This window comes from Penicillium solitum (genome assembly GCF_028829755.1).
Source record: "Penicillium solitum strain IBT 25940 chromosome Unknown utg000005l_segment0_segment0, whole genome shotgun sequence".
Lineage (NCBI taxonomy): Eukaryota > Fungi > Ascomycota > Eurotiomycetes > Eurotiales > Aspergillaceae > Penicillium > Penicillium solitum.
In genome coordinates, this window is record NW_027072125.1 from 3,711,318 (window position 1) to 3,735,164 (window position 23,847).

Consider the following 23,847-nt stretch of genomic DNA (forward strand, 5'->3'; position numbering starts at 1 on the left):
GAGCAAGCCCGACATTCCAACAGGGGCCATGCAATAGAGGCAAGGGCTATTATCACCGATAAAAAAGCTGGACTGGAATTAGACGGAGGAAAGCGATGTCTCCTCACCAGCATCAGCTGACAAGGGCTGCCTTTTGTCCCCCGCGCAGAATTTTATTCTCATGGTACACAGAGAGATTGCAAGACGGCATCATCTGGAAGATACTACACTCTGTGAACATACTGTAATTAGGTCTTTGCAGTAAAATATATATAATAGCGTTGAACTCACAAATTCTTGTACCATTTTTATATCACCCCTAAGTGCCTCCTCCTCCGCACTATGCAGTACGTTGTTCGGCGGTATTTGGCCTCCACTTATGTACACATCTTGTGCACATGTTCTGTAATCCAGACTATTCTGGTAGGGTCCAAGATCATGTAATGGCAACGGAGATTCACTCCAACTGGCCGCGTCGGAACGATGTTTCCCACGAGCGGAATGATTTCGGTCATAGGAATTTGGGGTAGCGCCAGAGGAGCCATAAGGAGACTGGTTGGTGTTTGGCTTGGTAGATATGATAGCTCTGAATGGCGGTAGGCATCCGACGATGATAGCTATTTCGATTATCATTAGGATCATATTGTCAATATGCTAATAGAAAACGTACATATTGAGGATTCGACAATACTCCATACTGCTAGTGCGGCTTGATCTGAGTATGCCTTTCCGGTGATTGCAACTGCTCGGATAATTGCCGCTGCGACAATTACGATTCCAAGACAGAAAACTATCACTAGCCCGATCTTTTGCTGCATATTGATTTTTGCTTGCCAGATGATACGAAGTGGGAGGGACATGACTGTTTAATGGTATTAACTCGAGAATTGATAGGAGGGTGAGAGGGATATTTGTACTCAATAAGTCTGTGAGGATGTCCACTGCAGTACTATACGATATGGAGATGACCGAGCCTCTCTGATCAATTGGCTTTGTGCATTTTCCTGCATATCGTTAGATAGATGTATTAGAAGACCCAAGAAATGAACTTCCTACCAAACTTGAAGTAATTAGATGGCGGGTGACAGGTATACACCGACGCAACCCAACATCCAATGTATGCTACGGCTGCGAAAACGACGGTCGCCCACCAGACTCGCCGATAACGGGGAAGCCCGTTGGATATCATCCAGAAGAGCGCCAAAAACGAGGCTTTCACGCTCCATAGCACGGACCAGAAGACCCCAATGATCGCAAACTCATAATAGGTGTAGTGGAGTCCGTGGTGGACAATATCTGGCCCTGTCATATTAAGGACCATATAGTAGAGATGTGGTGCCTGTAGGGTCTGTAATATTGCGTTCGTTATCAAAAAGGCTAAGGCGAGCAGCATGAAGTAATCATCTGCTAGTAGACGCTTCACATACACCATTCGAATAGCAATTCGAGCAGATGTAAAGAGGATGCCGAGGCCTGCCCCTGCCCAGGTAACAGCAATGAGACCATTCACTGAGAGTTCAGTTACTATACCTTGGGGAGTAGGAAGGCCGTCCATAGCCACGAGACTGACAAGGCCACCACACTGTATGTACGGTTTTGTCCAGAGAGTGACAATAGATGAAGCGCTCCAGTATAACTCAGATCTGGTTCATGGTGGATGGATCTTTGGGGGGTGAGCTCATAAGGAGTCATTCCACTGATTTGTTTGTGCACATGCTATCTGGAAATGACTGTGATAGGCTGCAGTTATTGATCTACTATTTACCATTACGGAAGAGAGAAGACTAGGGAACCCTGTCAGGCCCGAAGACAACACAGGCGGGGCTAGAAGGAGGGCAATACAGATTATATGCAGGCAATTATCTAAGATTCTACCAAGTAATTCTCTCTAAATATTTGCTCCTTATGCTGGGACCCACGGAGTACCTACATCGGGACACTATGGTGCTAATCTCACTGTTCGTTGAAATCAGTGTTTACCTATGAAGGACGCCTAAACAAGGGAATTGCTTGCTTATTGGGTAGTCCGTGTCCTCGGGGCGGCAAATGAAGACATCCAAAGGGCTAAGATCTGCAGCCTGTATTACAATCCAGCGAACGCCAAACCCCCGTCGTCGGATTCGAAACTTTTGTTGGATCTACTCAAGAGGAAGCTTTACAAACGGGATGCGAATATCCCAAAGGGCTCTGCGGGACGTACGGAGTATACTTCTTGCTTTCAAGAATCTTCGGGAACCTTGGAATACCTACGCATTATCCCGTTTTGTCATTCTTCAAACCTTTCAGGTTGGGCACCGACAATCGAAGCCTAGACCTCCGCAATGCGAAAGTCATTGTTTTTGCCTAGCCTTCTTAATAGTTACACAAACCACATTCACAATAATTTGAAGCAGGCAAACTCGCATCTATCGTGCAGAATCATCGGGTCGCCTTCCGCATGACACCTACGGGAAAATGCCCGTGCATGGTTAGGAAGGCACGATGTTTGCCGTAAATTTCTTTTCGAGTCCAACAACCAAGGCTACCTTTAAGCAAGCCTAGCAATGTTGCTGAAAATTCTTTCACTATTGCAATCCGCTAGTTTATGCTATGTGGGTCTTCAGGCTTCATGCAAATGCGTAAGTCGATTTTACAAAATCCAGCCTGAAAAACGTCTACACTGCATTTTCATCGACTGAAATTGACTTACTATCCAGACTCCAGGAGATCCTTGCTGGCCCTCGCTGAGCACATGGGATGCCCTCAATACTACGGTATCAGGGAACTTGATTCGAAACCTTCCAGTCGCCATCTCATGTTACCCCGGAACTTACCAAGACAACAATGAATGCGCATATGTGTCTTCGCAGTGGTCGAATTCCGCATTCCAACAGCTATCTCCTGTCGGGTACTTTGGTCCTACTGAGGAGTCCTGCCCTCCAATTGCCATCAGCCCTCAGCCTCGCACATGTACGCTAGGGCCGGCTCCAGTGTATACCATCAATTCAACAGAGCCTGAGGAGGTAGCTGCGGGTATCAAATTTGCACAGGAGAATCATGTTCGTCTTGTGATTAGGAATACGGGGCACGACATGCTAGGGAAGTGAGTAGCACATGATCGTTCAACAAACGCGCTATTCTGACTGATCACTTGGTTGTAGATCTGAAGGCTATGGAGCACTGCAGATTTGGATCAAGTACATTCGAAAGGGAATCTCTTTTCAAGAAAAGTATATTCCCTCCAATGGATGTACGGGCAGCGACTGGGCTGGCTCCGCAATCGTCATTGCCGGAGGCTATGTTTGGCAAGACGTATACAAAGTTGCGTTTGAGCGCAATCTCACGGTTGTTGGCGGAGGAGACCCGGTTCGCGAATTCCTTCCCTCAAAAAAGCAAAATTCTGATTTTCTTTTTACCAAGACCGTTGGGTGTATTGGCGGTTACACGCAGGGCGGGGGACACTCACCAGCCAGTCATGACTACGGGCTTGCCGCAGACCAAGTACTAGAGGCCCAAGTTGTATTGACGAATGGCGATATCGTCACGGCCAATTCTTGTCAGTTCTCAGATCTGTACTTTGCCATTCGAGGTGGAGGGGGCGGGACTTACGGCGTAGTCACTTCGATGACTGTCAAAGTATATCCTAACAAGCCGGTTGTCGCACAGTCCCTCGCAATTACTCCACTGGCCAAGGACACAGACTCACTCTTAGACGCGATTACCGATATCTACCAGCAATATCCCAACATCATGGATTCAGGATTTTCCGGCTATGGTTCCTGGTCTATTAACAGCCCTATGCCGAATCAAACAGCCAGTTATATGCACGTTGTCGCCGCTATGAACAAGTCCCTTGTCCAGTCTCAAAAAGTCTTCGATGAACTTTTTCAAACATTACAGAAGTATAATGGCTCTTCACTTCGTATATTGGTGGTGTGGTATGAGTTCCCAACGTATGGGGCATACTTCCAGGCCATGTCGGGTGTATCGCAGCCAGTTGGGGTTGCGTCCCCTAACTCGGCCATGACATCAAGAATGTTTGGCAAAGCTGCTTTGACGACCAGTCGCACCGCCCTTCGCAACATGATTGGTACCACTGCGGGCAATTCCGGGGAGCCTACATTCAATACTGTCGAGCTCGTCGGGGGTGGAAAGGTTCTTACTGACGCATCTGACAAATACTCCAGTGTCAATCCCGCCTGGCGGTCCACCTACATTGTCAGCATTGTGGCCAGATCTTGGAGTAATCATTCATCTGCTGAAACTGTCAAAGACGATATCACTAATATTAAGGGAGTGGCTATGAGAGCGCTCGACCCACTCCTCGGGAGCTATATGAATGAGGCATGAAGATTCTTCCTTTGATGTGAATTTAACAACCGGACTAACTGCAACAAAGGCCGATCGCAACGATCCCCTGTGGGCGACGAACTTTTATGGTACAAACCATGCGCAGTTAGCACTCATCAAGAAAAAGTACGATCCGAGAAGTATATTCTACTGCCCGACGTGTGTGGGCAGCTCATCGTGGTTTCAGCGACATCTGGATGGAGCTACCTACGGTCCACTTTGTCCCACTGGGCTGTGATGAGTGATACTGAATGAGATGACATTGAGGTTACTTTCGAATCATTATCGACAAAATTTTAGGGTGAGGGCTTTTGGTTTTGTTCTCGTTGCCGGATAGTTGCATTAGACGGTCTGAAGGACGTGATGTATGTGTATCTACCCCGAAATATATAACTCATAAAACCCATGTCAATCATGAAATCATTTAACGGTGCCAAAGAAAATCATGTTGACACACATTTGCTGTACCAGTTCCCACCCCTATCACAATATCTGATGTGAGTCTTGGTGTTGAATTTCGAAAGGTTGGGATGTTCCGCGATGTACGCTAGGGGGACACGAGCGGACTCGGGTATATACTCTCCCGGTGGAATCCCTGCAGACTCAAAATCGTAGACAGTCTGCAATAGGAGAACAGCTTCGGCGGTAGAATACATTCCCTCTCGTCGATTGTACTTTCTGCAGATATCCAAGACCTTCTGCCGAACCGTCCAGTCCCGACATTTGAGCCCACAAAGCATGAGGTTTGCTAAGAATCCTTCCTTGACAGAAAACAATGGGTCGGGCAAGTGACTGAAGCTACTCAACAACAGTTCTGCTTTATCAACAACGCGCTGGAAATGAGGAAAGAGAGAATCCCATTCTGTTTCAGAGCCTGAAAATGTTGTTGAGGCGAGGATAACTTGCATCATCTCAATCTGTATCTGGAGGACCACGAAGGCACGGAGATTTGTGGGAGAGGTAGTCTTTCTGTGAAGAGCACTACACTCCTCGACTTGTGTTTTAAATCGATGGACCTTGTTGGCGGGAGTGTCCCATGTAAATCCTCGTGATAAATTGGTGTGCTGCGGGTCAAACGACACGGGATCACTGAACATTAACGCCCAACATTGGACAGACACCAGCATAGTCGCTTTTGACGGTTCATCGGCATGTGCAGAGATATCCACGAGGTTATCATGGATAAGTTCTTGAAGATAGGGATAGCTTCCATCCACATAATCCTGGAGTCTCGTAGCGCTTGCCCAATGAATATGGAGCTGTATAAATGTATGTAATAAGACCGAAGCAACCGGGCTCTTGATATTCTTCTTCCTCCACTCCCAGAGGAGTTTAGTGCCGGCTTGCAGATGACAGCGAACGGCATCAACATCGCCTTGGAACAGAGCGAATGTAACTAAAACAACACAGGTTACCAGGATCTTCTCCGTGGCCGCGGGGTCGGCTTGGTGGCCCGTCATCATCGTCTTGCGAAGACAAGCAATGGCCTTTGTGGACTGTCGGATTGGGAAAATGTCATTCCGGTTGGAATCAGGGTTGGAAAATCTACGATGCAAGGCACCGATGCCAATAGCTGCATGGCGGACCTCGGGGCATGATTCACTGACTTGATGGACAAGGACCTGCCAGAATGGGTCGACGTGATATCCAGCGCACTGGCCGGCAGTATACGAACGAAATGAAAACAAATAATCACGTTCCATCCGCGACAACCCAACTTGGCTCCCATCACGCACATACACCAAACCGGCGGATTGGGCTTGTTGCTGACCAACATGTACAATGTTCAGAGCACCACCATTTTTCTTTGCGGTGCGCGCATCTCGCACTTCACGCGTTCTCTTATCGGGTGGCGCCGTGTATCCTTGACATACACGTCCACTACGAGTGCACATAAGACAAGCGGGTCGCGCTTCGTCACATTTCTTGTGACGCGATCTTTAAACGGGTGTTAGCTCCGGCCTTATTACCCAGTGAGATGGTAGGGCCGGGTAGATCGGTGCGTTGTGTTTACGCGGTGCCGATCTCCTCGTCCACTAAGAGTTTACCTGGCACTGGATTTTGGGCGTTGTGCGGAGCATGTACTTACTTGCAGGTTACACACCCCGTTCGGACCTTTGATGTACTAACCCTCTTTTTCTTCTGCCGATCGCGTATCACCAATGTTGATTGGCTCCAAGGCGAAAGGGGAGGTGAATCTGACATAATTGGTGAGGGATTTCGTGTGGATTGTTGAACGCCGTGGGAGAGGAGGAATTATGGACGTCAAGGGGGTCGCGTAAAAGCCCCCGCCTTGCAGGGTTTCAGCTGCATCACAAGGATCCTCTGCTGGCTGACCTGCTATCTTGGTCTTTGTCCAATCGTGGGTCGGCGATGTTGTTGGGTGGGGTTGGTGCATGCAGGGCCTCAGGCAGCAATATCAACTTTGTCTCACACACAAGGACGCAGTTGGGTTTCTTCAATAGCTATGGTTCAAGACCGCTTTCTCGCCAATTGTCCTGTTTTTTTACTTTGAGGCAGGTTAGGGTCCACGTAAGCCGAAGGCTGGGTTGGTGGATACCATATTATAGCGGGCCTTAATTGTTTACTTTTCTTTTTGGCCCCCACTACGGGTGGGGGCGGTTCTGTCGTCTGTGTCCCAATACATTTTCAATATAATACCAAGCTTTCTCCCTCGGATTATCAACACCATGGAGTCCGCGATCTACGAAGGCGCGGTCCGCTCTTCCTCCAGTCTATCTATGCTTAGGCCTGACACACCTCAAAATTTCAAACGAAGGCTGTTACTGATATATATCCATGGCTTCAATGGCACGGAAACTACGTTTCAAGATCTCCCTTTGCAGGTCCATGGCGCCTTGACAGGATTGCTGACTGACTCGCATGTGGTACACACCCGTATATATCCTCGTTACAAGTCTGAAGGCGATTTCCAAGCAGCAGTGAACCAATTCAGCAAATGGTATGTGAATAGGGTAAAACGCTGGTTGCGTTCCTTCCAGCCCAATCAGATGAGTACTGATGTATGCCGATATTCGTAGGCTGTCTCCGCATGAGGCAGATGACCTAGATGTGATTCTGCTTGGGCACAGTATGGGCGGGCTCATGGCCGCCGATGTCGCACTTTTGCATGACGGCGCAAAGCCAAAGCATAAAATCTTGGGACTAGTTAACTTCGACACCCCTTTCTTGGGGTTAGATCCTGGGGTATTTTCTGCTGGACTGGCAACTTTGTTTCAAAAGAACGACGAAACGCCAGAGGAACTGGTGGATCAACAAAAGGCCCTGGTATTTGAAGCAGTCTGCAATGATCCTAACTTCAATCCTCCCGATCATCCTTGCCCTAAATCCAACGCTCAATGGAGGAACGATGCGGATCTTCCCGAACGCGGCTTGATCAAAGGCATCAAGCATTGCACTCAGAAAAAGATAGCCAAGGAGAAGAAGAGAGCCGACAAGCATAGTCTGAAATCCCGAATTAGCGCCTTTGGGGCCCCAATAAAATTCGCCAGTGGTGTCCGGAATCACTCTGAGCTGCAACGGCGATATCAACGCTTGACAGATTTGGAAAAGGCAGGACACGGCCCCGAGAGATTACGTTTCATCAACTACTACACATCCAGTACCGGCCGCCGCGAAGTTAAAGGTGCTCTTCACACCCCAAAAGAAAAACAAATTTCAAGTTTTCCATTTCTAACTTCACTCCGACTACAGAAGAGACGACTAAAAAGAGCGAACAGTCGATGCATACTCTGAGCATCGCATCTTCTACTTCAAGAAACCGGACGGTGTACCGAGCCTTCTCGGAAAGCGTTTCTCTCTCAACATCAGACTCCGGTCAGGATTCCGACACTCCCAATGCCAACAAACTTCGCAGATTTATTCTCCTGCCCTCGGCTCATTGGAAGGAGGATAATGACGCTAACTGGGTACCGGTGACGATGGAAGGCATGGATGAAATAGAAGCGCACCAGTCAATGTTTTCCCCAGCTGGAGCATACTATGACTATCTTCTTGGTGATACGGTGGCTCTGGTGGAGCAATGGGTCCAGAACGATTTTAGTCGACAGTTATTGCAGGACATCAACTGAGGATCTTTGTTGTGACGTGCGGCCTCTGGCTACACCAGGTGTATAGGACCCGTTTGCCTTCCTTTGGACGTCCCCACTCTCTCACTTTCCTAGATGTATTCATGTATGAGTACCGACTTTGGAAACTGACCAAGCGCTAATCTTAGTGTGATACATCCACTCCACGAACCAGCAGGCATCGGCATTACCCATCTAGAGAGCTCTGAAGGCACTGATTGGGGATATGGATCCTGAATCTTGAGCTGGTCCTACGAAAGTCTATCGAGTATCAGCTCCATAAAGTAAGCCTTTTCTGATCGCGTTTCGGGTTCAACAGCACACCCTCACTTTTTCCTTTCCCTTCCAAACAAATGCAATATCAAAACAAAGTAGAATGGGGGTGTACATTATGGATGACGCAGCCTTGTAGATACACCCACGCTTGTTCTACTTAGTTTTTTGTTAGAATACTACCGGATTTAGCGGCATTAGTAGTCAAAGTCCGCTCCGTTTACCTCCGAAATGGCAGGGATAACCTGTTTTTCATTTAGCCTTAAATGTCGAGCAACACCCTTTGTATTTGATGTGAATATCTAAACATTCGGTGCCGTACCGAACTCCCCACGCCGCATTTCCGCAACGTCACTCCGATAGAATTCACTAGACTTAAGATGGCATTCAAAACCTGGCTTGTGACTGGTGCATCTTCTGGTCTCGGAGCCGCAATCGCAGAGGCAGCCCTCCAAGCCGGCCATACTGTGATCGCCACCGCCCGCAACCCCACCAAAGCAGCCGAAGACAACCCCCAGATCTCAAAACTCGGTGGAATCTGGATTGAGCTTGATGTGACAAGCTCTAGCACCATAAAAGCCGTGGAAGATGCAGTTAATAAGTCTGGTGGTGTTATTGACGTGGTTGTTAATAATGCCGGATATTCGTTACTAGGCAGTATCGAAGATATGAGCGAGGCCGAAATTGAGGCTCAATTTAACACGAATGTTTACGGTCCTGTTCGTGTATTGAAGGGAGTTCTTCCTTTCATGCGGGCGAGGAAGTCTGGCACGGTTGTTAATGTCAGCAGCAGCGCCGGGATTGATGCACTACCGGCCTGCGCGATGTACGCCGGGTCGAAGTTTGCTCTTGAAGGTTAGTTTACGTTGCTTTACAAAAGCTCATTATCCCAAGATAGGCATATTTTTAGGGGAATGAATGACTTGCTTACACAAAATGAGCAGGTATGTCTGAAAGCCTCGCAAAAGAGCTAGCACCGTTCAATATCCGAGTGCTCGTCGTTGAGCCGGGGTCACTCCGAACCAACTTTTGGTCAGCCTATGTCGAGCCTACCGCTGGCATGAACAAAGACTATACTGGGACCCCCTTGGAACATGTTCTCCAGGTATTCAAGTCAAACAAAGCCGCACCCGGCGATGCTGTTAAATGTGCCGAGAGGGTTCTAGAAGTCATAGACGATACCGGCATGGGTGCTGGAAAAGGAGACCTGTTTCGCTTGCCGCTTGGCTCGGATTGCTATGCACGCTTCCAAACGAAAATTGAGAACCTGCAGGAGAACTTGCTGCAAGCGAAGGACATTGCCCACTCAACTAGCTACTGATGTCCCACTTGCGTGCTAGCTTTGCCCACATTCCGAATAAAATAATTTGGAATGAATGATCACCTGGTAGAGGTTCTTTTCGGACAACATAATTTTAATAGGAAAGATATTGCTAGCCTTATGTGCAGTCAATAGTTCGGTGGGTATGGTCCGGGTGAGATAAGCTATGCCGGACTTATAAACGTGACGCCGGGTCGGTAGTGGGTGCGTGGGCAACTCGCTGCTCCGGCCGTGGCAAGAAAACATGTGCCGGCGGCGCCATTTTTGGCGCCATTTGACGATAATATCGTATTGCTATATTAATACAGCGTTAGTGCATGCTAAATTTACTAAGTAGACTGAGAATATCCTTGGGAATTTTGTTATACATATTCAAGTAATTTATTGTTTGTAATTTGAATACCATTAATACATAATCAGTGATAAGCGAGTTGACCTCTAAAATCACATGTTTTAAGTGGGTCACCAGTCAGGTCAAGCTTCAGACCTTTGTATCTCCAACAGCAACTATTGAGTGAACCATTTGAACCCCGCAACAGTCAAGATGAGCCCAGCACCGAGAGATGCACTGGAATTTCCAGAGTCAGACAGGGGATTCTTAGAGCCTCATCTACCACCCCAGAATGGCTCGGCACCTCAATCTGATCTCCCCTTCACAACACTCACATTCGCGACATCCCTTGATTCTTCTCTGGCTCTGTCACCTGGTGCGCGTACCGTGCTTTCAGGCCCCCAGTCTAAGGCAATGACTCACTATCTACGATCCCGCCATGACGGGATTGTCATTGGCGTCGGTACGGCAGTCGCAGACGATCCCGGTCTCAACTGTCGAATCACAGGAGTTGGGGGTTACGGCCAGGAAGGCCTCGCTGGCCAGCCTAGACCAGTTGTGATAGATCCCACCGCCAGATGGGAGTTTTCAGATGACAGCAAGCTATTCCAACTTTGCAGAGAGGGGCGTGGCCTTGCCCCATGGATCATCACCGCAGTTGAGAACCCAAATGCCAAGAAGCATGCCTTGCTGGAAAGGTATGGCGGAAGATTTATCTCAGTGAAAATGATTAGAACGCATACCGGCCGACATCAGATTGACTGGCCTGATCTCCTCGTCACCCTGAAATCTAACGGTCTCGGGAGCGTCATGATAGAAGGTGGTGGCCAGGTCATCAAATCCCTTTTGAGTCCCCCTTACATGTCCTTGCTGGACAGTGTCATTGTTACTATTGCTCCCACGTGGCTGGGTGAAGGTGGTGTCGTCGTCTCCCCTGCTAGGCGCTTTGACGAGGGTGGAAATGCGATCTCCGCAGCGAGATTGAAGAATGTCAAATGGTACCCATTTGGGGAAGATGTCATCCTCTGTGGGCAGATCAAGCTCTCTGACTGAGAGAATAGCCTGGATCTGTTTACCTACTGACTGACCAACAACCCATGTCAAGTACATGTTCCTGGGATTTACATCCTCGCAAGGACCCCAGCGCAGAGTATGCAACAATTGAAAACTATGTTTTACCTCGTGATCTAGCTGTGGCAAATGGAAAATAGGTCATTTCACTACTTCATCCGTCAAGTCATGTTCTTCCTCCGCAAGCGTACGTTTCATCGAAAGTGTTCCGTTGGCTCCATTCGTCCATTGCAAGCCAATACGCATGTATCAAAGGGTATGCCAAAGGGTGCAAGGGAGGACTTTCTAGTGCGTTATGAATAAACTGTTGCACCACTGTGACAACCCACCTTACCATAACAAATTAAGTCTTCCAAAATCAATACAATGTGGTATTCATCCACTTCTCACAACTTTATATCTCGACAGCTACCATGGCTGCTCTGGCCCAAATACTAGTCCTGGCAACCAAGCCCATTTTTCCAGCGTCACCGTTCTGAAAGTACGAGTCCTCTACCCAACGTTCTACCTCCATGCTTTCATTATCTTGTTAGTCGATGTCTTTTCTTCATTTCATTCAAGCTCGAGCAAGCTTTGTCGGCTGGCTTTGTTTCATGTAGGAAAGATTAGTCGTTTCTCGCATAGCCGAACCAGTCAACAATGGTATTGTATCATCATGTCCTTTATCTATCTCCAACAATGGCCTTTGTTTCCGAACGATCCATTTTCTAACTAATAGCAGAACCAGGAAATAAGCCCCTACTCCCACATCATCAAGACTTCATCAGCAGCGATAGCCCCGTTTCTGATCAACGCTCGCATCCTGGAATTCATCTGGCATGTCTAGGTAAGTAAAACCTAACCACTACATATACTGACATCCTTTAGGACACTAATCTATAGACAATGCCGCTACTCAATGACGCCAAGCAACACGAGCGCATACTCACAGCTCTGAACCGCGGAATTGGCGATCTCCGATTCAACTCAGAGAACCGCTCGCTGGTAATTGCAAGACTGAACGCAGTTTCCTGTCTAGCACGCATCTGTGCACAGTTCGGGAAGGATGCTCGTTTTACGCAGCTTTGCAATACCCTTCAGAAGGCTTTGCCCGGACAAATCGGTCTGCTCAAGAGTGACATAAACAGCAACGTTATAGTTGCAGATGCTCTAGAGCGAATGATTATTCAATCTTCTTTGTTTCCTCGTTCTGTTGCTGTTGTCGACAAACCCGATGGGAAGGTTGACAAGGATGCTAATGGAGAATGTAGTGACGACGAAGGCGAGATGGATCCCAGCGATGATAACTATATCGCACGATTGCTCCTTGGTTCGAAATGGGCTAAAGAGATAGTTGATGTTCCCGAGGAGCCATATAGGAAGAGTAATGCTAGTGACAAGGAAAGTGAGATAGATCCAAGCGACGATGCCTATATCGCACGCCTGCTCCTTGGGCCGAGCTGGGCTACCCCGGTAGCTGATTTTGCTGAGGAACCATATGGAGGAAATGGGGCGTTGGGTAAGTGATCATATATTATCTATTTCACAGTTATCGAGCGAATTATCATCTCTATAGCAGTGCTTAGTTTAATCAATATTTCTTGGGGTATCTTATTGAATTCAGATTATGCGATAGAAATGTATACAGAATTTTTATTGATTACATAGTTTCTAGATACCATTAAAGTGCTCAGATCGCATTTTACCATCGGGGGAAACTCCGGAGGTCGTTCAATATTTGTAGGCCAAGGCAAAAGATGGCCCAGTGCTATCTCGGCCTGTTTCTGGTCTGTCAACCTTCGGCCGGGACATCTCACGACTGATAATATTGGCCAGATCCGCTTCGTCTGCTGTCGTTCCGGTGCCTCGTCTTTGCATACGCCTTGGCTCATCCTCGCTGTCCGATGTTTCACTTCCTTCGACATCATGCATCGTTTCCCGTCTGACTAGTTGAGCCTCTTGCTGCTCGCGGAGTATGGCGGTCACTCGCTCTTCAGAAGCTTTTTCGTCCATTTCTTGTTTGATGCACGCGTAATGAGCCCTTCTATAAACACCGATGGAGCTCAAGACGATACCAAGGACCTCGTAGACGAAGAGAACAGGTAGCGAGAAATAGAGTTGGGGGTTGCACCCAGAAGACCAGATGTCGATGAGTACCTGGAAGATAGAATGTGCTGGTAAGGCGAAGCCCACTTTGAAGAAAGCAGGCGACAGCTCGAATGGGAGAATAATGGAAGTGACATTCAAGATGACCCATGATATCAGTGCCATCGGTATGTAGGGAGGTGGAAGCCAGATGGTGAAGACATCTAGCACGAGGAAGTTCAGATGTGCGAAGAGCCACAATGCTAGCCAAGTGAGGGCGAACTGGTTTCCGTTAACATCCCAGCCACTTCGGAATGCCCAGATTGCACCGGCTGTACACATGGAGCCGGCAAGTGTGTAGATTAAAGAGATGATTTGGCGTGCGATGGCGATGCGATGGGGTGATACCGATGTGTAGAGTTTGAATTGAGCGTATAACCCATTGACAGTGCCTAGATAGAAGAATTCCTGGATGAGGATCAAAATGATAACTAGCGTGTTGTAAATTGCCCTTGATCCTTGTGATGTGACCAGGATATTGTGGTCGGCCAATGTCCAAGGGTCGTAAAATGCTGCAAGCGCAGCGGGATCAGAGCTGTTGACACTCTGCAGAGCGTCTTTCGCGTTAGCCTGCGAGTACGCAACACGCGCCGTTTCCGAGAGCAATTTGATGCTTTGTGCAACGGCTGAGTCAACGACTGTCGGGTAGCGCACTTCGTTCCACACCATGGTGAGAACATTGGTCTTGTCGTACGAAGAAGCAGCTGACCCACCCGCAAACGCGGCGCTCAATGCGTTTGACGTATTTGCTGTGGTGTACAAGGCTCCCCAGTATTCAATGTCGCACACTGCACCTTCAATTGAGCCAGGCTGAGGGTACACGGAGGCAGATCGCTCAACAAAGGTTGGGAAGCTGGGTCCTTTGAGCTTTTGGAATGCGACACGGGCCGCATCGCCTATCGCGCCGCCATCGTAATCAACGAACAAAATATTGATGTTGTGGATGTGTCCAGACTGCTGGAAGAGAGCGCCAAATATGTAACAGAATAGGCCCAAAAATAGAAATTGGAGGAGCAGAAGATTGACAGTAGCTGCCTTTAGAAGACCAAATCGAAGCGGCCTAACAGCTGGGTGGTGGATGCTAGGCCGCTGCTGTCGCGCTTTGGGGTAGAACTGCATGTAACCTGCTGGAGCGATAGCTCTGTGACAGCTCGAGAACGATGACTGAATTTCGCACAATATGTAGTAGAAATCTGCGATGAACTTTTTGATCTTTTAGGAAAAAAAAAATCATTAATAAATCAGGATAGAACACCGAAGGCCGATGGGAAAATTATAAGCCCCGAAAGCCGAAGTGTTTTCGGATATACGGCTACGCCCCATTAAAGATGCATAGGTCATCGATGACAAAGGAGATTGGGGGAGAGTGGACACCTGAATAATCAGGTCTAATATCCCTCTTTTGGTCATGTGAACCATTCTCTGCGTCTCAAAACGCGATTGGCACGTTAGATCTCTGTCCAAGTGGAAGGTCCCTGGGCTTTTTGTTGCTATTCAGCATAGCACAGGCTCGTATGAAGGAGCCCCGGGGCATTTCCGGGATCGCCAAGGTGGATGTTGAGATAAGGGGGTACCCGAGATTGCCCACTTACCGTTGTCAACTCGAAATATGAGGCGAAGAGCCGATTCGATCAGGATAAGCGGCTGCTAGCAAACAACATATGACGGTGGTTCAGCTTCTCTGCTTGTTATATCCGACCTTCAGCCCGATGTTGTAATCTTGCACATTCTAAGCGTGTCTCGTATTTGTCTCCGAACATTCCAGAAAAATGACCAAAACCATATTCAAATACACCTGCACCCAGTCAATATATCGACGCCTATCCAGTCTACCCATCGATCATCTTCCTAACCCCAGCATATCAATTAATCGTCCGATTTTCAAACCCCGTCAAACACCGATGCCACATTTCTTCGGTGTCTCGCGGGATCGCATCCCTCTCGATGATTACTTTCCGTGTGAGTGGCTTCCCTCATACACCTGGCTCCATAACCGCTATGAACATCTCCATCTACTAGTACCAGTGAGTGGTGGTTCGGACGGAGAGCGGGATAGAGGCGATCGTGGAACTATAGGGGGTCGCCGAAACCCCATGGGCGGGTGGTAGTGCCTGGTTCTGATGAGGAGATATTGATTCGTTTTTTTCTCTGCAGATGGTAAGAAGGGTATGCCTAAGCCAGAGGCTCCTTTGGTGGAACGGAACAGTATATGCATGGCAAAGATGAGGCCGAAATGTATGTCACTGATACGCTGGGCGCTGCCACAGATTCCCACATTAATTTCTATCCAACCACAATCAACGACTCAACAAGCCAAATATAAATCTCAACAAATCAGTGACCATTTCAGCCAATCTCAGGTTGCAGGTCTCAAAAATGCACAGGCAGGTTGCGGGGTGAATAATCCAATGTTGAATAATCAAAAAGTTCCTCCTGCGCGACCAATCAGATGCTCATATTCTCGGTATCCCCGCTTTACTCATCTCAAAGGGCCTTCTGAGGGTTGCCTTTGGCCAACGAACGCAGCGTGGGAGATACTAAAAAATATGTAACCTCGGCCTCGGGTATATAGAAGCGTTAACTAGCAATAATCTCTGGTCTTGAAATACTCACGAATTACCGATTACCCTATCGTTATATTCCATCATTTTCATAAGAGATTGTTGTCACCATGTGTACCTCTCCGAGCTTTTTTACTCACATTGCCAGGGCATTTTCAATATGGTGCAACTAGAGGACGACCCCGAGGCCAATATACACGGCACCGTGGAGGTTTTACAATCATCATCCGAAGATACGCTTGAAAATGCACTCGACACAACTGCAGAGAAACCCAATCCCAGTGAAACATGGAAATGGGATGATGATCCGAGCAATCCTTACAACTGGCCGACAAGCCAAAAAGTCCTGCAAGTAGCGATGATTGGTTGGTCGGCATTTACAACGTTGGTTATTCCTTCCATAGTTCCACGCAATGTGAAGATGACTTGACATCTGACATATAATCTAGGACCGCTGGAGTGTCTATACTATCACCTGCCCACTCGCAGTTCATGGAAGAATTCGGCGTCAGCAGCACCGTCGCTATACTACCCTTGTCGCTCTACGTTTTCGCCCTATCCCTTGGTCCTATCGTCGGAGGACCTCTTTCTGAAACTGTGGGGAGATACCCAGTCTACATAGGGGCGATAGGTCTAGGCACTTTATTTACTCTAGGTGTTGGATTTTGTCCCACCTTTGCTGGGCTTTGTGTTCTCCGTTTCTTGGCTGGTTTCTGCTACGCACCAACACTGGCGATCGCGGCTGGAACTCTCAATGAGACCTTCAAACCAGTTCATCGCGCGCTTCCCTCGGCTATCTTTATCCTCACGCCCTTCCTGGGTCCTGGTCTAGGGTCCTTACTCCTTGAATCAACGTTATTCCCAAGTTCTCCGTCTTGCTGACTATTCCCTAGGCCTGTAATTGGAAGTTTCGTTGTCAATCGGAAAGGCTGGCGTTGGACACAGTGGACAACGATCTTCTTCGCGATCTTCACTGGTATCATGGTTGCAATTGCCAAAGAGACCTTTCACCCTATCATCAAGCGTCGTCGCGCCAAGGAACTCGGATTAGAGCTTCCCCCATCACCCCCTCTATCATCGAAGCTACGCTTATTTGTAACCATTTCTCTCCTCCGCCCTATCCACATGCTCCTAACCGAACCCATCGTTGGTTTTATTTGCCTTTACATTGCTTGCGAATTCGCGACACTCTTCTCGTTCTTCGCAGCCTTCCCATTTGTCTTTCAAGGTATCTATCATTTCAACATCGAGGACTCCGGCCTTGTCTTCTTGGCTATTGTCGTCGGAAGCATACTAGGAACCGTAACAGTCATATTATGCAACGTCTTCCTTTACCTCCCAAAAGTCTCAAAGCATCCAGACGGGCAAGTACCACCCGAATATCGCCTCTATCCGGCACTAATAGGTAGTGTTGGACTGCCGATCGGATTGTTCTGGTTTGCATGGACTACCAGATCTGATATCTCCTGGGCGAGTCCGGTCGTTGCAATCGTCGTTTTTGCATGGGGAAATCTATGTGTCTTCGTGAGCACAACGCAGTACATTGTGGATACTTATCATGGCCTCACTGTCGCAAGTGCAATGAGTGCCAATGGTTTGGCGCGATATGGACTCGCAGCTGCGTTTCCTTTGTTTACTGTGCAAAGTGAGTCTCTATCTTTTTGGGTGACATTGAAAAGTATAAACTTACCTGTCTTATAGTGTACACTAGGCTCGGTGCAGGGTGGGCCTCTAGCTTGCTTGGGTTTATTGCAGTGGCACTTTTGCCTGTTCCGTGGGTCCTTTTCAAGAGTGGAAAGAGATTGAGAGCTCTGAGTAAATATGAAACCGCGGAGAATAGTACCAAGTGACGGTACATTTTGAGTACATGACATGCTTTATGATCCCGAGCGGTAGTGAATTGTTATCTTCCCTGGTATAACGAATGCTCAGCCAATAGATTTAATAAGACACAATCAACAAGATGATTTCTTTCGAGGCATTATAATTCGGGGCTTTAACCTGATTGATTGTCCCCCAGTATCAAAAATACCCCTTCCCAACAAGGAGAACAACATCCAATTTTGGAAATATAAAGGTTGGGTCCTAGGCTGTGGGAATCCACCTAACCCTAAATTCAATCGGCGTTTGATGTTGAGATCCGAAAGTTTGTTGGGAACAGCTTCAAAGATTGTACCTCAATTACGGGACCCAGAATATGAATAATCATAAAATAATGTCATGGACTATAGAAAGAGCTCAATCCCAGCGTTCTAATCTGTGTATATTTCCACAGTCTATCGTCAAAAAATACTATTCCAACCATGCCTGCTCCTCAAATAACCTTTTATTTCGACATCGGCAGTCCCTTCGCCTGCATTGCGTTCCATACATTGAGGGTCAGTCAAATCTTCTCAAGGATGTGATAATGGAAAATTAGCTAACTATTGTCCACAGACGTCCCCTGTCTTCGCAAAATGTGACATTCACTATGTCCCCGTCTCCCTGCGAGACCTGTTTCAGACGTGCCAAAACACACCTCCTCTTGCGGTCAAGAGTAGGTCACATTTCCTTCTTTCTTCCTCCAACGTTATCTATTACCTACTCTACGTCTGAAGTATGCTAATCCCATGTTATAGACAAGTTCCAATGGATCAACCGAGAGCGTATTTACTGGGCTCGTCGCTTCCAGGTTCCCATGTCGGAAGCCATCCCAGAGGGATTTCCTGCATCCACTTCGGACGTCCAGCTCGCACTCTCCCTTCTGGCTACACAATTTCCCGATAAGTTAGTTCCTATCGTAGATAAGCTCTATCGCGGGTTCTGGGAAGAGGGAAACTCAAAAGTTCTCACTGAGTCCGGTTTCGCTGCTGTCTTTGAAAGTGAGCTTGGCGCCGAGAACGCTAAGCAAATTTTGGATCAGGTACGTTTCATCTTATCTACGCGACATGTTTTTTCCTCTCTAATCTTGCTCTACAGTTCAAAGGTGCTGAGGCGAAATCCATTTTGGATGGAAATACACAACAGGTTTTCACCTCCGGCGCCTTCGGTTTGCCTTGGTTTGATTGCGTAAACGCTCAGGAGGAAAAGGAAGGGTTCTGGGGAATTGATCATTTGGGACGACTGGTGGACTTTCTGCAACTAGACGCGAGTCTAGACAAGTCTTTCCGCATTTTACTCTGACATCTAGCATCACGTGTCGAAATTTGATTTCGGATTTCGGTCAAGATCGACCATCCTGCACAGCCGTTCGGATAGGCGTCAGATCGACCTATGAGCCACAGGGTAATTTGCAATTGGAAGCAAAATTGTGTTAAGGCAGTATATAGAGAAGTATACCGTACCAAATTTGTTTTGTCGCATTTGCTACTAAAAGTTGAATTGGTTGTGATAGACACCCACACACATTGCATGGTCGATTTGTGAAATATTTCTTACTCCTTGCATTTTCTGAGTAAAATTAGCCGATACCCCGACATCCTAAAGATGATTACTCAATTCAATTATGCTGTATATGTAAACAATGTGTCTAACAGGGGGCAAAAGGCTGTATTTCATCCACGTGGTGACGCGATCCCGCATCGAATGGCAACATGTTGTTAAATCAAGGCTTGGCCCTAGCTAAGTCTATCGGGCATTCCGCGTGTTGCGCAGTCTTCCCAAACGATCTTTTAACACTCACATTATCTTGCATGGGCCCCTCCATCTAACCGGATTTGCTCTCCCCATGCAGATCGACCACACACTAGGCATTGAATTCATCATCAGAGGCCAAAATGTCACCTTTAAGCATAAAGTTCCATTGGATTTTCTCCGCGGCACCACTACACAGCGCAAACCAGCATTGGATTGACATGCGCTACGAACATTGCGCAATCCTCGGCGTAGGGCACGAGTGGCAATGTCTATCCTGTATAAAAAGACCCAAGTCCAAATCATGGGAGTTATCAACCACACTTAAGATCAACAATGTCGGGCAAAAGCTCCGTGTCGTCGCTTGACTCGAAGCAGCCGGCTGTCACAATTGTTCAGCAGACGTCAACCCCCACCCAAAATTACGATGGAACAAGTGGGGTATTGGCTGGGGGTGGCTCGCTAGAGTTCTATGAGCCCATACCGGAGTATGAAGGGAGACATCGATATGACCCACTTGCCGAATGGACGGAGAAGGAAGAGAAGCAACTAGTCCGAAGGGTAATCAAGACCCTTCCCCGGATTCTCATACTGTAGATCAACCGACTAACACTTGACAAAAATATAGCTCGACTACAGGATCTGTTCTTGGGTCTGTCTGATGTTCTTCGCCCTCCAGCTGGATCGCGGAAATATCGGACAAGCATTATCCGACGGAATGCTTGATGACCTCGGGTTATCAACTAACCAATATAACTATGGAATGACGATATTCTATCTTTGCTTCCTGTGCGCAGAAGTGCCATCGCAAATGATCTCTAAAAAGCTTGGCCCCGACGTATGGATTCCCATTCAAATGGTTCTCTGGAGTGTAGTCGGGATCTGTCAAGGCCTAGTCAGCGGTGAGCACAGCTTCTATGCTACTCGCGCACTACTTGGTCTGATTGAAGGTGGCTTCATTCCCGATGCACTCCTTTACCTTTCCTACTTCTATACGAATAAGGAGCTCCCTATGCGGGTCGCCTTTTTCTACTGTTGCTCCAACGGTACTGCTATCGTCGCAGCGTTCTTGGCATTTGGAATTCTGCGAATGCGATCCGTTGGCGACTGGGAAGGTTGGAGGTGGCTGTTTGTTTTAGAAGGCGTCTTGACTCTGCTTATTGGTATTATTTCTTGGTTTTATCTACCTCCGGGTCCAACTCAGACTGCAAGCTGGTTCCGAGGAAAGGATGGTTGGTTCTCGGAAAGGGAAGAAGTCATTATGGTTAATCGAGTCCTGCGGGATGATCCAGGAAAGGTACGTTTGAAGCGGGTTTCTTTTCAAAATTTACGCGCACACGGACTGACTCTGGACCATAGGGTGGCATGCATAATCGACAAGGTCTAACACCCAAACTTCTCTGGGACGCTCTGATGGACTATGATCTTTGGCCAATGTATCTGATCAGTCTCACGTTGCTGGTTCCTACCAATCCCGAATCAGCATACCTGACCCTCTTTTTAAAGTCACTTGGTTTCGATACATTCGAAGTCAACCTTCTCACCATTCCTGCAACCGTGTTGTTCTTGATCCAATTGATCTTTTGGTCTTGGGTCTCCGAGAAAATCAACAACCGCATGGCTATTGTGCTATTTTATTCTTTCTGGGTTTTCCCACTTTTGATGGCACTCGAGCTCATGCCGGCAACTGCAAGTCCTTGGAGCTGGTACGCAGTTACAGTGCTGGTTATTGGTTTCCCCTATGTTCATTCTATCAACGGTTAGTACCAATATCTTCCAACAATACCTCACCTTTTCTGACGAAGTTCTTTCTTATAGTCAGTTTGATCTCTCGGAACGCCGGCTCTGTGCGCACGCGCACTGTGGGAAGTGCAGTATACAATATGATTTGCCAAGCAGGTGCTATCATTTCATCCAACGTACGTTTTCTAATACGCCCAGTGTCACTTTTCATACTTTTACTTGAGTCTGTGACTAACATAGGTTCTTTCAGATTTACCGAACGGATGATCAACCCTACTACCGAAAGGGAAACAAGATTCTTCTTGCAATTGTGGCATGGAACGTCGTGCTCACTGTCTTCATCAAGGTCTACTATACACGGAGAAACAAGACACGTGAACAAGTTTGGAATGCTATGAGCCCCGAGCAGAAACACCATTACCTGAGCACAACAAAAGATGAGGGCAACAAAAGATTGGACTTCCGATTTGCCCACTAGTTCTTGGCGAATAACGATAATGGCTGCATCTTGCATATTTTTTTTCGCAGTCGACGATTCACGAAGACTTCGGAGATCAACACATACATATATATTTCTCCGAGTGGTTGATAAAACCCAGGCATCACCTGGGTCGAACTGATTGAAGTGGATATATGACGTGAACGAAAAGGAGTTTTCCGTGTCTTGGAGTGTTTCCAAGGCCGCAAGAACCTATAAATCTTTCTACTCATTTTCAAAATTTCTAATGATATCCCATAGTTCTCTTTTGTCTTCTGAGGGTGGACAACCGCATTATGTTTTCTCGTCAACGTTGTTAGATATGAGGCCTGCAACGATGTTTGTTGCCTGCAGGCTCTTCACTAATTTTTTTTTACTTGCAATAGCTACTTAATTTAGCTAGACTCTGTTTGTTTATAGAGAACACAGATCCTTCTTGCCTCTTCTTGAGCTTTGCTCTTGAATAGCAAGCAAGGTAGTCGGCTTACTTTTCGCATTTTGGCAGCGATGTTTTATTGGGTATTGCACCCTGAATCGACAAGTCAGAAAGTGTTGAATCATATTCGGGGAGCTACAGGAGCCATGAGTACCGAAACACGACTTGAATTTCTTAGACATATCATCTCTTTGGTCCACATGCTTGGGAAGATGAATATCGCGAGTCACACCGCGACTTATTAACAATTTGAAACCGGAAGGTGTGCAGGCGGTGCTTCTCAAAGACAGTGAAGCTCCAAAGGAAACTATATTCCTTTATTCCAGTCACACTCGGATCCTCCCTTTCATCACTCACACCCATATCTCAAAAGTCAGGCGACATTTCCCTCGCCCGACGCATTCAGTGCGACATCGTGAAAACCCGGGTTCTCGGTGTTTTCACCCTCATCCCTGTCATGTTTCCGACGCCGATCATAAGAAACTAGTCGACACATGGCCCCCGGTGACATCATAAGATGAGTGAAAAGTCCTCACCGACTGGTTGGGCATCTCAGCCGCTACAATGCGGGGTAACGAGGGACAACAGAACAAGCTTGATATTGTGTGCCTTGTGCCAATAAGAGAGATCTTTTTTCGATTTGATGTTGATGGTCGCGATCTTGAAATGGTAAACGATCGGTCGATCGGACTTGTTTTGCTGAGACTTCAGGTCGTTATATTAAACTCCATTGTGGCTTATGTTTTCTTTTGAGTACACAACATGTTCTCATTATAAAATCTTGTTTTCTTCGAGATTCCTGTTTTCTGGGTTCTAGAACTTGAAGACTATCAGTTCAGATTATATAAATAATCCATGTATAATCATGGAGCCATGTGTGCCCCGATGATCACGAGTGCCAGCACATAGAAGCCATGCGCTTCGTGTGACCCAACTCGGCCCCATGGGGCCTGGGGTGGCTTATTCTATATTTCTCCCAGCCTATCATCTCGGCGAAACATATATCGGCTAGGGGTAAATTCGTCTGAGGTGTCATTTCTGGGCTGCATATTTCCGGAATATTTTCTTGTCTTGGGGTCGCACTTTCCACTACTTTCTTACGCCCTTGCATAATCCCCTTTCTAGTTCTCTTTTTCTCCAAGGTGAAATTTAGTGGAAATCATATATCCAAGGGACACCAGGTCATGTTACTAGACTATACTTTCCAAGCTTTGACCTTGATCAACAACCCTAAGCCCCTAGTCTGAAGTGCCTTGCCGCATCTGGCCCAGCTTGGCGATTTTATCTACATATTCTAGTCCTCGGTCACCCCTAGTCAACCCCACACGAAGATTAACTCTGACTCGTAGAAGATCTTCCGGCTTAATATCTATCTACACTGTGGATTTACAGCACAGCCGAACTCAGGCTGACTGCATCAATGGAGCTATTACATATTACATGGAGCAATACTTGGGACTTTTAATCGTCTAAAACTACGCCCAGGAACGGGGATACACTG

The 23,847-nt window shown here is 47.3% G+C and overlaps 11 protein-coding genes across 11 annotated transcripts; 8 read left to right on the forward strand and 3 right to left on the reverse strand.

Moving 5' to 3' along the window:
• Positions 1-189: 189 nt before the first annotated feature.
• Positions 190-1,534, reverse strand: N7455_008992 (uncharacterized protein; the record flags this gene model as incomplete). The annotated part of the gene is made up of 5 exons (XM_065606057.1): positions 190-210; positions 271-596; positions 650-841; positions 897-983; positions 1,036-1,534. 5 exons carry the CDS (start codon positions 1,532-1,534, stop codon positions 190-192), a joined length of 1,125 nt encoding a protein of 374 aa, XP_065461006.1.
• A 1,029-nt stretch (positions 1,535-2,563) lies between these two features.
• On the forward strand, positions 2,564-4,308 carry N7455_008993 (uncharacterized protein; the record flags this gene model as incomplete). The annotated part of the gene is made up of 3 exons (XM_065606058.1): positions 2,564-2,597; positions 2,683-3,061; positions 3,120-4,308. 3 exons carry the CDS (start codon positions 2,564-2,566, stop codon positions 4,306-4,308), a joined length of 1,602 nt encoding a protein of 533 aa, XP_065461007.1.
• A 443-nt stretch (positions 4,309-4,751) lies between these two features.
• Positions 4,752-6,203, reverse strand: N7455_008994 (uncharacterized protein; the record flags this gene model as incomplete). The annotated part of the gene is made up of 1 exon (XM_040960556.2): positions 4,752-6,203. One exon carries the CDS (start codon positions 6,201-6,203, stop codon positions 4,752-4,754), a length of 1,452 nt encoding a protein of 483 aa, XP_040809051.2.
• A 795-nt stretch (positions 6,204-6,998) lies between these two features.
• Positions 6,999-8,399, forward strand: N7455_008995 (uncharacterized protein; the record flags this gene model as incomplete). Its single annotated transcript, XM_040960509.2, has 3 exons — positions 6,999-7,270; positions 7,350-7,954; positions 8,023-8,399. The coding sequence occupies 3 exons, from the start codon at positions 6,999-7,001 to the stop codon at positions 8,397-8,399; spliced, it is 1,254 nt and encodes a 417-aa protein (XP_040809062.2).
• A 628-nt stretch (positions 8,400-9,027) lies between these two features.
• N7455_008996 (putative short chain oxidoreductase/dehydrogenase) lies at positions 9,028-10,000 on the forward strand. The gene is made up of 2 exons (XM_040960535.2): positions 9,028-9,524; positions 9,614-10,000. Exons 1-2 carry the CDS (start codon positions 9,050-9,052, stop codon positions 9,988-9,990), a joined length of 852 nt encoding a protein of 283 aa, XP_040809037.2. The 5' UTR covers positions 9,028-9,049; the 3' UTR covers positions 9,991-10,000.
• Positions 10,001-10,534: 534 nt separating this feature from the next.
• On the forward strand, positions 10,535-11,374 carry N7455_008997 (RibD family protein; the record flags this gene model as incomplete). The annotated part of the gene is made up of 1 exon (XM_040960499.2): positions 10,535-11,374. One exon carries the CDS (start codon positions 10,535-10,537, stop codon positions 11,372-11,374), a length of 840 nt encoding a protein of 279 aa, XP_040809014.2.
• A 903-nt stretch (positions 11,375-12,277) lies between these two features.
• On the forward strand, positions 12,278-12,898 carry N7455_008998 (uncharacterized protein; the record flags this gene model as incomplete). Its single annotated transcript, XM_040960517.2, has 1 exon — positions 12,278-12,898. The coding sequence occupies one exon, from the start codon at positions 12,278-12,280 to the stop codon at positions 12,896-12,898; it is 621 nt and encodes a 206-aa protein (XP_040809041.2).
• A 204-nt stretch (positions 12,899-13,102) lies between these two features.
• On the reverse strand, positions 13,103-14,635 carry N7455_008999 (SNG1 family protein; the record flags this gene model as incomplete). Its single annotated transcript, XM_040960510.2, has 1 exon — positions 13,103-14,635. The coding sequence occupies one exon, from the start codon at positions 14,633-14,635 to the stop codon at positions 13,103-13,105; it is 1,533 nt and encodes a 510-aa protein (XP_040809050.2).
• Positions 14,636-16,237: 1,602 nt separating this feature from the next.
• Positions 16,238-17,927, forward strand: N7455_009000 (MFS transporter; the record flags this gene model as incomplete). The annotated part of the gene is made up of 4 exons (XM_040960540.2): positions 16,238-16,461; positions 16,527-16,910; positions 16,971-17,722; positions 17,779-17,927. The coding sequence occupies 4 exons, from the start codon at positions 16,238-16,240 to the stop codon at positions 17,925-17,927; spliced, it is 1,509 nt and encodes a 502-aa protein (XP_040809006.2).
• Positions 17,928-18,380: 453 nt separating this feature from the next.
• N7455_009001 (uncharacterized protein) lies at positions 18,381-19,239 on the forward strand (the record flags this gene model as incomplete). The annotated part of the gene is made up of 4 exons (XM_040960511.1): positions 18,381-18,455; positions 18,514-18,613; positions 18,696-18,979; positions 19,036-19,239. 4 exons carry the CDS (start codon positions 18,381-18,383, stop codon positions 19,237-19,239), a joined length of 663 nt encoding a protein of 220 aa, XP_040809055.1.
• A 786-nt stretch (positions 19,240-20,025) lies between these two features.
• Positions 20,026-21,910, forward strand: N7455_009002 (uncharacterized protein; the record flags this gene model as incomplete). The annotated part of the gene is made up of 5 exons (XM_040960532.1): positions 20,026-20,250; positions 20,318-20,986; positions 21,049-21,448; positions 21,508-21,608; positions 21,683-21,910. 5 exons carry the CDS (start codon positions 20,026-20,028, stop codon positions 21,908-21,910), a joined length of 1,623 nt encoding a protein of 540 aa, XP_040809020.1.
• Positions 21,911-23,847: the final 1,937 nt, after the last annotated feature.

Bases quoted from the DNA above. Each gene is read 5' to 3' on its own strand.
- N7455_008996 (XM_040960535.2), top strand. From the start codon at position 9,050: ATGGCATTCAAAACCTGGCTTGTGACTGGTGCATCTTCTGGTCTCGGA. The intron at 9,525-9,613 runs GTTAGTTTACGT...CAAAATGAGCAG, and splicing joins GTCGAAGTTTGCTCTTGAAG to GTATGTCTGAAAGCCTCGCA.